Genomic DNA, 15,907 nt, shown 5'->3' on the forward strand with positions numbered 1-15,907 from the left:
TCTAGTTTAAAAGCTGCTCTATCTCCTTTTTAAAGGTTAGCGCCAGCAGTCTGGTTCCACCCTGGTTAAGGTGGAGACCATCCCTTCGGAAGAGACTCCCCCTTCCCCAAAAGGTTCCCCAGTTCCTAACAAAACTGAATCCCTCTTCCTTGCACCATCGTCTCATCCATGCATTGAGCAGACCAGGCATAAGTGGACGACTTGGCCTCCAATACTGAGAGCTGCAATGATTCGACCGGTTCCAACACTAAATGCCAGTATGTTCATGACGTAATGGAAAAATTTGCTGAGAAGACTTCAAAGTTGGATGCCTGTTTAGGGATAATTGTGGAAAAAGTAGCACAACTCGTAGAAAATGTACAGGACAATACAGCGAGACTCAGAGAAGCGGAGGAGAGGATTGGTGAAATGGAGTCAACGGTGACCATCCTCAACACGAAGGTGGAAAGACTGGATTGCCAGCAAGCGGAGGCCTTAGAAAAACTGGGTGCGATGCTGCAACATTCGAGTGATTGGACTTCCAGAAAAGGTAGAGGGGCAAAACGCGACTGCGTTTTTCCACACACTGGCTCCCAGAGACCCTGATGATAGTGTTGACTAAAGGCATGATAAAGATAGACCGGACTCCTCGCTTGTTAGCTCCTCTGCCAGGCCCAGCTGCTCGCCCAAGAACAGTGATTATTAAGCTACACCACTTCGTTGACAAGCAGAGAATAGTGAATTCAAAGTATCCTATTTATCTGTGACAATGCATTCTAATTCACCATGTTTATCTTAGAAATAAAATTCTGCCTTGGATGTTGCATTAACCAGATGTTTGCAGCAATATTTAAAGGCACAGGGAAGGTATTTCTGAAAGCTATTTCTGAAAGTAAAAGTGCTTTACCTGCAGAAATAAGCATTTAAAAACTTGCCCACTCGATATATGCATAAAAACATACAAATTCATTCTCTCTCTCTCTCTCTATATATATACTTTTACATTTTCAAAAAGATGAACATTTTTTTTCTGAAGAAAAAACAAACACCTGCACAGATCAGCAGGTGTAAATGTGTGCAAATAATTTTTCTAGGATTTACTTCCCCTATGAAAACTAGTGCAAAGTCTCTGGGTAAAAAGTACCTGAAAATTCTGCAACAATGTGGGTAGTTTCAAAATTAAATTACCCCCATAAAGTCAAATTAACATTGAATTAAGACCCAAAAGCTCACATTGTATGCCAATAACCTGATGTATTTTGCAACAAACCCTCACAGCTTTGATGTGCCTGAAAATTCACCAACACAGAAGACAGCAGAAAGACCAATTGGCCCTCCATTCTGCTCAGTACAAGACTCATTTTTGTAACTGTGTGTCAGTTTTCACCTCAAAATGCTTCAGTTTAGAGTTACGACTGGCTTCAGTTTATCAGGATGGACTGATTCAGTCCTGGGTTTTTTCCCCGAGTTGTAATTCTGATCTCATAAGGAAAAGTAAAACCAGTCCATTCATTTAATAAGATAAACCAAAACTGGGTCAGTCTGCTTTGAAAAAAAACAAGTCAGTTGATAATCTTATTTTATGAACATTTTTTGTAATGACAGGAAAAAAAGAGAAACCTGGCAAAAATGTACACCCTAGGAGTAATTCTGTCACAGACCGCATAAATTAGACAGAAAATATGCACATAAATTACACGGATTTTCAGACAGAAGTACATACGTACTTTCCCTTTTGAAAACTATTCTTAGCACAGAATTACACAAGTTAAGTTGTGCACAGACATTTTTCAGGCATTAAACGAATATTTTTGAAAATCCACAAGTATGTGCATAAGTGCAAATCTACCCCAACACCAGGAATGCCTCCACTTAGACTATGCAAACTTATGTGCAAACTATTTTACCTGCAGAAGTCCTTTTGAAAATTGCTCTCCCTGTCCTCAAAATGGATGTGCTTGTAGTGGACATGCAAGAAAATCTAATTTTTCTTGCATATAACCTAGGCCACAGTCAAGAAAGTTCACATACATCAAACTCTTGATATAATCCTCTCTCCTTGTGTTATGGCAACTAAATCAAAGCATGAACATAAAAACCTAGAGGGGGTCATCGGTAAACTCATCTGAAGCCTCAAAACTCTAAAGCAAAATTGCTTACCTTGTAATAGGTGTTATCCCAGGACAGCAGGATGTAGTCCTCACATATGGGTGACATTGATGGAGCCCTATTGCAGAAAACATTCTGTCAAAGTTTCTAGGAACTTTTGATTGGCCCTGTGAGGCCACTGAGCATGCCATGATATTCTCTGCCACAGGGGTCTCTCTTCAGTCTCGTATGTAGTAATAAGCTTTAGCAAAAATAAAATAATAAAACGGACCCAACTCCGCGGGGTGGCGGGTAGGTTTCGTGAGGACTAAATCTTGCTGTCCTGGGATAACACCTATTACAAGGTAAGCAATTTTGCTTTATCCCAGGATAAGCAGGATGCTAGACCTCATATATGGGTGATTAGTAAGCTAGAGGCTGAGTCATTTTGTAGTGAAGCAACAGTGAAATATTGTTGTTGAAAATGAGGCAGCCGAAGATCACAGCAGATTGGATGTAGAAGGAGTTGGGATTAAACTGGAAACAAGTTCTTTAAGACAAATTGTCCATATGCGGAATCTTGTTGTCCTTGTTTGTCCAAACAGTAGTGAGCTGCAAAGGTGTGAAGAGAACTCCATGTTGCTGCTTTACATATGTCAAGAATTGGCACTGAACGGTAGTGTGCTACTGAAGTTGACATTGCTCTTACTGAATGCGCCTTTGCCCTTGGAAAGTAAGGCTTGCTTTTTCATAGCAAAATTGTATGGAATCTGCTAGCCAATTGGATAGAGTATGTTTACCCACTGCTTTTCCCAGTTTGTTTGTATCATAAGATACAAAGAGTTGAGTGGATTTCTTGTGGACTGCAGTGCGGTCTAAGTAAAAGCATACCTTGGACTGTAAGCGCGCGCTTACAGTCCAAGGTATGTAAGGCCCGTTCTTCTTCGTGAGAATGAGGCCATGGAAAGAATGTGGGCAAAACTATAGATTGGTTCAAGTGGAATTCCGTAACTACTTTGGGAAGGAATTTTGGATGTGTACGGAGAAAGACTGTCATGTAGGAATTTTGTATAGGGTGAGTACGTGACAAGTGCTTGTAACTCACTGACCCTTCTAGCCGATGTAATGGCTATAAGGAAGATAGTCTTCCATGTAAGAAATTTAAGATCACAGGAATTCATGGGTTCAAAAGGAGAACGCCTGAGTCTTGTTAAAACCAATTTCAGGTCCCATTCTGTGACAGGTGGCCAAATTGGTGGTTTAAGGTGAATTAAACCTCTCATAAATCTACTGACAAGAAGATGTATAGATATCTTGTTATGGTAAGCTGAGATTGCACTTAAATGTACTCTTACAGATGATGTCTGGAGACCAGAATCTGAAAGATGGCATAAGTAGTCTAGCAGAGAAATTGCATGCACCCTACGGCAAACCTTTTCCATTTCGAAGAATAATTCTTTCGTGTTGAAGGTTTACGTGAAGCTATAAGCACTTGAGATACATTGGTTGAAAGATTGAGTGGTTGTAAAATCAAGCTTTCAACATCCATGCTGTCAGGGATAGGGGTTGAAGGTTGGGATGGCGCAACCGACCCTGATCCTGAGTTATGAGAGTGGGAGCTACACCCATGCGAATTGGCTCTCTGAGAGGTCTAGACATGTGGGAAACCATACTTGTCGAGGCCAATACGGGGCTATGAGTATCATGGACCGCTTGTCCTGTTGTAGCTTCACTAGAGTTTTGGTTATGAGCGGTATTGGAGGATACGCGTATAGAAGGCCTGAGTTCCAAGGGCGAGCAAAAAAAGAGTCCTTGGCTAGCTGGTAATTCTGTCTGTGCAGAGCGCAGAATCTGTCCACTTTGTGATTCAGGTGTGATGCAAAGAGGTCTATTGTTGGTTGTCTCCAATGTTGAAATATCCTGGTCACTACTAAGAGATCCAGGGTCCATTCGTGTGGTTGGAACTGGCGACCGAGTCGATCCGCCACTACGTTGTGAATGCCTGCCAGAGAAGTGGCCTGGAGAAACTGAGTGTGTCAGGGCCCAGTCCCAAATCTGTGCAGCTTCTTGACAAAGGATATACGAGCCCATACCTCCCTGTTTGTTGATGTACCACATGGCTACTGTGTTGTCCGTTTGGATCAGAACAGTCTTGTGTGAAAGGCAGCCCTTGAATGCATGCAGAGCATAACGTATAGCTCGAAGTTCCAGGAAATTGATTTGAAATGTTGCTTCGAGTTTTGTCCAAGTACCCTGGGCTTGGAGATTGTCTATGTGAGCTACCCAACCCAAGGTGGATGCATCTGTAATTAAAGCTATCTGTGGGACTGGTTGCTGGAAGGGAAGGCCCTTGCACAAATTGTCCTTGTTCGCCCACCAAAGTAGAGATGAACGTAGCTGGTGGGTTACTTGAATTGGAGAGGACAGTGGTTGAATGGCTTGGATCCATTGTGATCTTAAAGTCCATTGAGTTACCCTCATGGCTAACCTTGCCATAGGAGTGACATGAACTGTGGATGCCATGTGGCCTAGTAAGGTTAGAAACGGATGAGCTGTTGCTTGTTTCTTTGAGTGAATCGAGTTTGCCAGTAGGGAAAGTGTGTCTGCCCGATCCCCGGGTAGAAAAGCTTTTGAAAGTATGGTGTTCAATTCTGCTCCTATGAATTGAAGCAGGTGAGACGGAATGAGGTGGGACTTTTGATAATTGATGAGAAAGCCTATGGAGTGAAGTAGAGTAATTGTTCGACTGAGAGAAGCCAGACCTCCTTCTTGAGATTGACTTCTGATGAGCCAGTCTTCTAAATAGGGAAAAACATGGACACTTTCCTTGGGCAAGTGTGCTGCTATTACTTCCAGACATTTGGTGAATACTCTGGGAGCAGAGGCAAGTCTGAATGGTAGTACTCTGTACTGGAAATGCTGATGACCCACCATGAAGCGCAGATACTTGTGATGAGGAGGGAATATTGGAATGTGAGCATAAGCGTCTTGAAGATCCAGAGAACAAAGCCAATCTCCTGTTTGAAGAAGTAGAAGCATGGTGCCTAGAGAAACCATCCTGAACTTTTCTTTCTTCAGAAATCTGTTGAGATTTCTGAGGTCTAGGATGGGACACAGGCCTCCGGTTTTTTTTGGAATGAGGAAATAACGGGAGTAGAATCCTCTGCCCTGCTGAGTCCGGGGCACCGGCTCTATAGCCTTGGCTCTCAGAAGGGTGGATAGTTCTATTTGCAATTGGATTATGTGATTTTCGCTTAAAGGAAGCGGTCTCGGAGGAGACTCTCTTGGAATTGAGAGGAAATTGAGTTGGTAACCTCGAGATATTATTGCAAGTACCCATTGGCCTGTTATTTGTAGCCAATGGTTGTAGAAAGAGGATACTCTGCCTCCTACTGGAAGATCTGATTGAGGATTGAAGAGATGGCCTTGGTCTCTGGGAAAAACCTCAAAAGCCTGCAGCCGGTCCTGTCTGTGGTGGAGGTTGACGCCTAGCTGCCCTAGGTTGTCTGGGCTGAGCTCTTTGTTGCAGCCTAGTAGATCTACCCCTTGATGCTGGAGGGTAATAACGCCTCTGTCGATAGAAGGGTCGTCTAAATTCTTTCCTTGGAGGCCGACGAGATGACTGGGTAGCAGAATCCTGCGGAATTAATGGAAGTTGGCGCAGAGTTTCTGTGTGTTCTTTTAATTGTGCTACCACATCTTGCACTTTGGAACCAAAAAGGTTGTCACCAAGACATGGTAAGTCAACTAATTTTTCCTGAAGTTCAGGCCTGAGGTCTGAAGCTTTAAGCCATGCCCAACGTCTTGCACTTATACCAGAGGCCGCTACTCTGGAGGCTGTTTCAAACCCATATTAAGTGGCTCGGTCTTCGTGCTTGCCAGCTTCAAGTCCTTTGTGAATGATTGCTTGGGCTGCTTCTTGATATTGCTGTGGTAATGATGTTGAAAATTCTTGCATCTGTTTCCACAGATTTCTTTGATATTGAGTCATGTATAATTGATAAGATGAAATTCTGCTATTTAACATGGCTCCTTGATAAATGTTTCTTCCCAGAGAATCTAAGAATCTATGATCCTTCCCTGGGGGAGTGGAGGAATGCGGCCTTATCCTTTTTGACTTCTTTTGTGTGGATTCCACAACCACTGATTGGTGTGGAAGCTGTGCCTTTTGGTAGCCAGGAACAGACTGTACCAAATAAGTAGTGTCCATTCGTTTATTGACAGCAGATACCGAGTATGGGTGCTCCCAGAGTCAATGCTGTAAGTCTAGGAGGACTTCATGGACAGGTATGGCTACTACTTGTTTTGGAGGATCCACACATTGGAGGACCTCCAATGTTTGCTGTCTAGCATCTTCCTCAGTTACCAAGGTGAACGGTATGGTGTCAGCCATATCCTGAACAAAATTTGTAAAGGATAAATCCTCAGGTGGAGATTTCTTCCTTTGGTCTGGAGGGGAAGGATCAGACAAATTCTTCTGAGGAAGTGTCTGTATGCCCATCATCCCAAGTATCGTATGGATCATCCTGAGGTGGAGATAGCGGAGAAGATCTTTGTGGACAAGGAAGTCCTGAAGGACCTGGTTGCGGATCCTCGAGGGGTATTCATCCAGGAATCTCTTCACGTGGTCTGGTTGGAAGAGCACAGACTACTTCATCAAATCTCTTCATGAGAAGCTGGTACAGTGCAAATTCAGGATGTCCTGGAGCCCCAGGTGACATCAGCATCGATGGTATTGGGTCTGGTATCGATGATGGAATCGGTGTTGGTATCGATGGTCGCCTCGGCATAGACTTAGGCTGTGGTGCCGGCATCGGTGCAGGCACCGGCATAGACATCTGTTTATCTTTTAAGGCCTGGAGCACCGCTTGACGGATGAAATCTGACAATTCCTGCATTACAGCTGGTGCAGGCAGAGCAGCTGTACACGGTGGCAGTGGGGGTGTCGATGTTCCCTCCACAGAGTCCTGTGGAGGTTCGACAACTGGTGCGTCTCCATGGGATGAAGGCCCCGGCGGAGGTACCAGTGTTTCCTGGATTCTTGGCCATTTCGCGGTCGATTCCTTTGGGGAGAGAAGCACCTCTGGTATCAATGGGCGTCTGTGCCGATGGATGTGCTTTGAGCAGTGTTCGATCGCTGACTTCGTCGATGCTATCGATGACGTTGGTGATGGATGGTCCCCTGACCCTTCAGGACGACGGTTTTTCAAAATTATGTGTTTGAAGACTCCGGCCGGAGACGATTTTGTAGATGTAGAGGGAGATGGCAAAAGTTGTAGATGGAATAAGTGCTCCATCTTTTCTTGGCGGGCCTTTCTTCCCTTCGCGGTCATTTCTGCACATTTAGGGCAGGTTGTTACGTCGTGTTTTTCCCCCCAAACAAAGCACACACTCAAGGTGTGGGTCTGTAATGGACATTGTCCGATTACAGATGGGACATTTTAAAAATCCCGTAGCCATTTTAACGTCGACAGCCGTCTATGAAATGAGGAGAAAAAAAGTGAGAGGAAAAAATTTTACTCAGAGAGTAAAAACGAGACAAAGATTTACTCACCAGCCGGTGGAAACCCGAGAGATCCCGTGTGGGAGAAAATGAATGAGAAATGTGACTTTTAGTCATACAAAACACTGTGAGAAAACTCACAAAGGCTCCTACTCCACGATGCCTACAGCAGAGCGGAAAAATGAAGACTGAAGAGAGACCCCTGTGGCAGAGAATATCATGGCATGCTCAGTGGCCTCACAGGGCCAGTCAAAAGTTTCTAGAAACTTTGACAGAAAATTTTCCGCAATAGGGCTCCATCAATGATGTCACCAATATGTGAGGACTAGCATCCTGCTTGTCCTGGGATAATGGTCACTATGGAATGAAGAAAAAGCAATGGAGGCCGTCTCACCCTGCACACCAAGTACATTATATATTCAAGCCTCACTTACCCTGGAAAATGAGAATCAAGTCCTTATTAAACTCAGGTCTAACATCTGAAAGAATCAGATTGAAAAAAAAAACAAACCCAAAACAACCTACAATTCAAAGTCAACTAACATACAAGAGACTATTTAAAAAAACCTTACATGGCCATCATCCAAGAGACCAATTTCATGTTCTTAGGGCTTGCGCACAGCTCTCACAGGGCCAGTAACTTGAAAATGAGCGAGTGTCCACATAAGCGCGTATGTGGATGTGAGTTTACATACGCTGGAATTTTAAACTGTCTGCACAAGTGCACACACATAATATAAAATACGCCTAGCAAGCGTGTGTGCACTCCTAATTTTAAGCAGTTAAACGAGGAAACGTTAATTGTATCTTTTCTTAGGACGTCTCTGCTTTTACATGTGCAAGTGAGACCATTTTAAAACAAGCGTGCAAGAAGGAAATGACCAGTTTGACCACTTAGTCCATCAGTTTGCCCAGTCTATTTCTAGGTCAACAAGACCTCACTTTGCTCTTCAGCCTGCACTCCCTCCAGTTAACTGAGACACCTCACCCAGTCAGTATTTGGTTATAACGAGTTTTATTCAGACTTACACCTGAAAAAGACCAGAAGTGAATATGCACAGGTTACAGCCTGAAACATGTTGTGTTTGCTGGTTTTAAAGTTGGAATACACATGTGTAAATGCTGGCCCTGCCCTGGAATTCCCCTGACGTGTCACAAATCTGCCCCTTTTATTTCTGCATTCTGTTACACACAAATATATTATGCACATATTTTTCCAGTTTTAAAACAGCTGCTTACGCTCGGCCCATATACTTGCATATATGAGCTTTTTAATGCAAGTAACTTTTAAAATTCATCCCACAGAGAGGCATGCATGCTACAAAAACATCAAACTGTCCAATCAGATTGATTAGTTTGTCTTTTTCTGTCAAAGACCTCCCAAATATGAAAGAGATATATGCTAGCCCCACAAGTATGAACCAAGCCTAGGATTAAAAAAAACAAAACAAAAAAACAAACCAACCCCTCAGTGAGTACTATATCAAAGGAAGGTTAAAAAAAAAATGTTCTTACCTCTCTTAAAGTAGCTAGTGTTCTTTTATCAATTGTAACTTGCTTTAGGAGGTCTTTATTGTTCCTCTCCAGATCTTTTGCCTTACTGGATGCATCTTTGAACCTTGCAACTTCCTTTTCTAGTGTTCTGTTCTCCTTCTCCAGAGCAGCTAGTTTTACAGTGTTATCATCCAGAATTGCATCTTTTAAATCCACCTGCTGCCACAGTCTCTTTGCCTCCTTCTCCAGTAATTTTTTATCTTTTTCCAATTGGGACCTCTCCTGTTCCAGGATTTTATTGTCCTTTTCTAGTTGCTCCATTTTCTTGTTTGAAGTCTTCAGCACCTCCACGTTTTTCAGCAGCTCCTGGTTTTCCTTCTCTGTTTCCTGCAGCTCTGCCTCTAGCTGCTGAACCTTCTTACTGCTAATCTCCATCTTCTGCTGTAGCATGTGGTTCTCAGAGTTTAAACTCTGGTAGCTCAGTTCTAGTCGCTCAGATTTTTTGCCCAGTGCTTTCAGGACTTCTATGCTCTTTTTTAGTTCTTCTTTCTCCTTCTCCAGCCCTTTGTTCTCAGACTCTATCTGTGCCATTTTGGAGCTGGCAAACCGCATGGTTTCCATTATCCTCCGGAGCTCTAGATTTTCTTTGTCTAACTGCTTGTTGTCATTCTCCAGAACCTCTAATCTGACAGAAGCATTCTGCATGATATCTAGGGACTTCTTCAGCTTCCTGATCTCCACTTCTAGATCTCTATTCTCTTGCTCCAAAACCTCCACTTTCTCCACGACTATCTTCATGGATGCCACCTTTTTGGTCAGCTTTTCATTCTGCTGCTCTAACCTGTGGACCTCTTTTTCCATCTCTTCCACTCTCTCCACTTTTTCCTTCACCTGCTCAAAGTCTTTTTGCAGCTGTCTTTTCTCGTAGTCAAGCTTGCTGAGTCTGCTGCCCGTCTCTGTAACTGTCTCATGAAGTATTTTATTTTCCTGTTCTATGTCCTTAACTCTGGCCTCAGCACTGATCTGAGACCTTTGCCTCAGAGAAGAAACAGCTTGATTGAGGTGATTGTTTTCTTGTTCAAGGTGCTTTACCTACAATGAATGAACAAATAATAAACATTTATAATTTAAACGATAATCTCTATTTGTTACTCATATTCTGTTCTATTCCACTTTTAGTGGTTACTCATGCTAGATGGATTACAACATTAAAATCAAAGCATACTCATTAATAAATACACTTTAAAATAAAAAACATAACATCTCAAAAAAGAGAATTCATCCAGCACTGCCTTAATTATTATTAAATTGCACAAACAAAAAGGCTTTTAATCACTTGCAGAACACTAAAACAGCATCTAAGTTTTTTAAGTCATCTGGAAGAGCATTCCAGAGTAGTGGTCAAATGACATAAAAAGCACATTTCTTAACATTCATCAACCAGGCCTGCTTAACTGTGGGAAAATGTAACAATTGTTCAAGGGCATTGGTTCCTCTAAATAGAAATTTGCTTCTTGTGCATTATTTATACATTTGTGGTATTTCAATATTTATCATATCCCCATTTCTCCTCTTTTCTAGGATTTATCTATCTTTAGGTCCCATAGTCATCTCATAAGGCTTCTGGTGCAGATCCAGCACCATTTTAATAGTCTCTCTCTGGACCACCTCCATTCTTTCTATATCCTTTCAGAATTAAGGCCTCCAGAAAGGAATGCAATATTCTAGGTGAGTTTTCTTAGAAGCCTCTCATGAGGGACTGTGTCAAATGCCTTCTGAAAATCCAAATACACTACATCTACCGGTTCACCTTTATCCACATGCTTATTAACCCCTTCAAAAAAAATGAAGCAGATTTGTTAGGCAAGACTTCTCTCTTGGGTAAATCCATGTTGATTGTGTTCCATTAAACCATTTCTTTCTATATGCTCTATGATTTAGATCTTTAGAATAGTTTCCACCTTATTACACTGTTCACTATCTTGAGGTTATCCAATACCCCAGTATTTCTCTCCTGGTTAATGAACATTGGTATCTCAGCCCCTCCTCATGTAATTCTCCCTCTACATAAGACCTATTTAAAGAGTTGTGACAAACTTAGGGGGCACACTGTATATAATTCTACAACTGTTCTCTAAAGATTCTTTTTTTCCACCCCCCCTTTTTCCCTTCAGCGGGTTTTGCTGCATCCCCTTAGATGGCATACCTAGGCATCCTGGGGGACTCTTGCCAGTCTGAAGGGCCTTTTCTTTGAACTGCACCCTCATTACTGCTACAGTAATGAACAGCATCTTCCCTTCCTCACTGCCCAGATGCACCATTTCTGCAGCATGTCCAGGCCTAGCAGATAGAGGTCTGAATTTGGATGCAATGAACCATAGCACTATGGCCTGAGCAAAGGGGCCAGGCCAGTTCTCCCAAGTTTTATGCTAAATGTATAGAATACATTAAAAGTTCTCAGGTTAGGAGAGGATTTGTTAACAATTTGCTTTTAACTTGTTTTCTAAACCACAGAATAACATATCTTTTTTATTTTCTTAATGGGATGTCATTTAGTGACCCACCTGCAAGTTTCCTGGGACCTATATTTGTGCAACAAGCCATAAACTGAGAATCATGGAGAATTACCAGATAATAATGCCAAATTTGCTTTAGTTTTAGCCAGAAGAGACATTTAGTAGGACAGTACATATCCATATTTGTGCAATTAGGAGGTAATTTTCAAAAGAGTTATATGTGTAAATGCAACATACTATCATAGCAATTTTCAAAAGCCATTTATGCGCACTTACATATGTAAAACCTATTGAAAATTCAATGGCATATAGTGTAGAAATTTGCAAAAGCCAACTTACCTGGGTGAAGTGCAATTACACATGTAAAAAGGACAATTTGTTCTTACCTCTAATTTTTGTTCTTGGAATACCACAGATCAGTCTAGACTCCTGGGTTTTGCCTCCCTGCCAGCAGATGGAGACAGAGAAGAAAAGCTTTACTGACACTGCTACTTAACTTAGTGAGTCACCTGCAGAACCCAAGTCAAGATAAGAAAAACTAACAATAAATAACAGATTCTCAACCCCTCTCAATGAGCAGGAGGAAGGCAGAGCCCCAATTGATTAACTGTGTGCTGGGAACCTCCAAGAACATGAAATAGAACACACTTGAACCCAACAAGCAACTCTGCACCAAGATATTCTAATATGAGTGGACTTTCCTGAACAGGTGGGGCTCTAGACTGATCTGTGGTATTCCAGGAATGAAAATTAGCAGGTAAGAACTAATTTTCCTTTCCTGTTCATACCCCAAATCAGTCCAGACTCCTGGGATGTATCCAAGCTTTCCTAAACGAGTGGGACAGAGATAGTCTCGTTTGCAGTACACTCTCCCCAAACCCTTTGAAGTCCAGATCTTGAACATTCAAGCAGTAATGTTTGGTGTGAAAGTGTGCAATGACTTCCAAGTAGCCACCCAACAGATTTCTTGTGGCAACACCTGTTGACACTCAGCCCAAGATGTCACCTGCGTTCCAGTCAAATGAACCTTTAGCCCCTCCAGTACGGACGACCCCTGCACATGTATGCCGATGCAACTGCCTCTTCAATCAATGCACAGTCGTAGCTTTGGACGTCTTGCACCACTTCTTGGGCCCATTCCTTGATGTGAACCAGTTTAAATTTTGTAGGCACCATTCTACAGAATATTTATTATTGAGCTTAATGGACACTTAGTTTTTTGGATCAGGATTCCTCGGGTATCTTGATACAATTAGATTTATCTGCAGTTTTTGATAGCATATATCATGAGACCTTGCTACAGAGCTTGAATGTCTTTGGCATAGGTGGTTCTGTGTTGAGTTGGATTCAATCATATTTAACAGATAGGAAGCAAAGAGTCCAGAGAGGTCAAATACATTCTGCCTGGCACAAGATTTCTTTCTGTCATGTAATTTTAGTGCAGTTATCCCAGATGAAAGATTGCAGGAAATAATGATAAGATTGCAGGAGTGGCTGTTAAGCCATCGATTGTTCTTAAACATAAAGATGACCAAGACTCCCTGGATAGGGAAAAATAGTAGGACTAAAATGCAGGGAGAGATTTGACTGTCTAAAGACCTAGCTGATCCTACCCAATTAGAAATAAAAAGTTTGGGAGTCTACTTGGACTCGCAATTATCAATGAAGTAACAAATCTCTCATATTACCAAAGTTGCTTTCTACAAACTGACCCCTAGATTCATCAAATGCTATAATATCGCAGGCCTAACACCTGGGATAAGGAAAAGGGGTATGTTTAGGGTAATTTTAGAGTTACCACACCACTCTGTAACAGTGCTTCGCATAGGTAGTATCACATGGTGCAGTAAACATTTCGGAGAGAGAGAGCGAGAGAGACTATAAGACCTTCATAGTAGTCAAGTACTTATATGCCTATAGGAGGTTCAATCTAATAACTTGAGGTGAAGTGTTGGTGGTGGTTTAGGTTTTAGGGGCCAGTTTTACATGCAGACTAAGACATATGAACAACAGTACACCTCTGTGAAAATTTGACATCCTTTGGAGTGAGGAAAGTCTCACACAAATGACATTTTTACTACGTTCTCTCGCCCTATCTGGATGGACTCTAACAGGGTACCATCAAACTAGGGCGAGATAACATAGTACAAAATGTCATCTTTGTGAGACCTTCCTCACTCCAAATGACATCAAACCTTCACCGAGGTGTACTGTGCTGATCGTATGTTTCACTATGCATGAAAACTTGGCCCCTAAACCAGCACCAACACCTTACCTCGAGCTATTAGCTGCCCCTCCTATAGGCATATAAATAGGTGCATATTGTGAAGGTCTCTCCAGAGGCTCTCTCTTTCCCAAGCCCAGAAATGGCCGAAATGCAATTCAAAAAATTTATCACGAATTGTGTTATGGCCATGTCGGTCATATGGCACAGCTTAACTCCAGAAAAAAAGGTGCAGTTATTTTCGGCATTAAAACCATGCCATAGCATGCATTATGCCATCACTTGGTGCGATACTGAGCTTCATTAATCCCGCCCTTCCCAAAATTTGCATTCGCGCTGTGCGCTAGGGCTATTATTGCATTCATTATGGTGTTAATGCATGCGTTATTACGTGCATTAACGCCATAACGAATTTTGATGAATGACACTTAAGTTGGTATGTCTGCTAAAAAGTTTATTACCTCCTGCTTATTTTTGGTCAGTGGTAAAAGCGTTGGTCCTAAGTCATCTAGACCAGTAGTTATCAACCTTTTTTCTGCCGGGACACACCCGACAGATGGTTCACACATGCGTGACACGCTGAACGTGACAGTCATGGGGCTAAATGTAAATATACATTCTGCATCCTCAGGAATCCTCTCGACCCCCAACAATGGGTGCAGAGCCGAACTAGGGCATTACCCGTACAATTCACCATACAAAAAAAACAAAGGATATTCTGGTTCTCATGACATCTCAGTAAAAGCAAAACAAACTCCCTTTACTGGAAGGCACAATACACCTCCTTATGATAAGACAGTAATTTATCACTAATGCATGTCCTATTGAGAAAGCACAACAAATAAGATTGATACAAATGCCTACATGCTAGTAAAATACCTCACCTCTGTCTGCTTACCTTGCAAATATATATTTATATTCCTAGTTAACTGTTAAACAAGTGTTTGGCTTTTCCACTTATGTTTATCGTAAAGCCTATGGCTGAATTACTGTTTGCTGTAAACCGAGGTGATGTGCATTACGTGCCGCGGTATATAAAAAACTATAAATAAATAAATAAATGTGTTATCCCAGGACAGCAGGATGTAGTCCTCACATATGGGTGACATCATTGATGGACCCCTATTGCGGAAAACTTTCTGTCAAAGTTTCTAGAAACTTTTGACTGGCCCTGTGAGGCCACTGAGCATGCCCAGCATGCCATGATATTCTCTGCCACAGGGGTCTCTCTTCAATCTCGTATGTAGCAATAACCTTTAGCAAAAATAAAATAATAAAACGTATCGGACCCAACTCCACAGGGTGGCGGGTGGGTTTCGTGAGGATAACACCTATTACAAGGTAAGCAATTTTGCTTTATCCCAGGACAACAAGCAGGATGCTAGTCCTCACATATGGGTGATTAGCAAGCTAGAGGCTGAGTCATTTTGTAGTGAAGCAACAGTGAAGTATAGTTGGTGAAAATGAGGCAGCCGAAGATCACAGTAGGTTGGATGTAGAAGGAGTTGGGATTAAACTGGAAACAGGCTGAATCTTGTCATCCCTCTTTGTCTAAACAGTAATGAGCTGCAAAGGTGTGAAGAGAACTCCCATGTTGCTGCTTTACATATGTCAAGAATTGGCACTGAACAGTAGTGTACTACTGAGGTTGACACTGCTCTTACTGAATGTGCCTTTACTCACCCTTGAAGAGGAAGGCCTGCTTTTTCATAGCAAAACTGTATGCAGTCTGCTAGCTAATTGGATAGAGTATGTTTACCCACTGCTTTACCCAGTTTGTTTGGATCAAAAGATACAAAGAGTTGAGTGGATTTTCTATGGACTGCAGTGCAGTCTAAGTTATATGCCAGTGCATGCTTGCAGTCCAAAGTATGTAATGCTCGTTCTCCTTCGTGAGAATGAGGCCTTGGAAAGAATGTGGGTAAAACTAAGGATTGATTCAAGTGTAATTCCGTAACTATCTTGGGGAGGAATTTTGGATGTGTCCGGAGAACCACTCTGTCATGTAGGAATTTTGTATAGGGTGAGTACATGACAAGTGCTTGTAACTTACCAACCCTTCTAGCTGATGTAATGGCTATGAGGAAGATAGTTTTCCATGTA

General features: G+C 42.1%; 1 protein-coding gene across 4 annotated transcripts in view; it reads right to left on the bottom strand.

Annotated features, from left to right (window-relative positions):
* The window catches only part of CCDC88C (coiled-coil domain containing 88C), a 569,522-nt gene that overhangs the window by 180,546 nt on the left and 373,069 nt on the right, over positions 1 to 15,907 (bottom strand). For all 4 annotated transcript variants that reach the window (XR_003856192.1, XM_029597798.1, XM_029597797.1 and 1 more), the window contains exon 15: positions 9,086 to 10,156. Coding sequence is in view for 3 of the 4 variants with exons in the window: in XM_029597798.1 (XP_029453658.1) it covers positions 9,086 to 10,156 (1,071 nt within the window). In the remaining variant the exon portion in view is untranslated. The remainder of the gene's footprint in view (positions 1 to 9,085; positions 10,157 to 15,907) is intronic.

This window comes from Rhinatrema bivittatum, chromosome 4, assembly GCF_901001135.1.
Source record: "Rhinatrema bivittatum chromosome 4, aRhiBiv1.1, whole genome shotgun sequence".
Lineage (NCBI taxonomy): Eukaryota > Metazoa > Chordata > Amphibia > Gymnophiona > Rhinatrematidae > Rhinatrema > Rhinatrema bivittatum.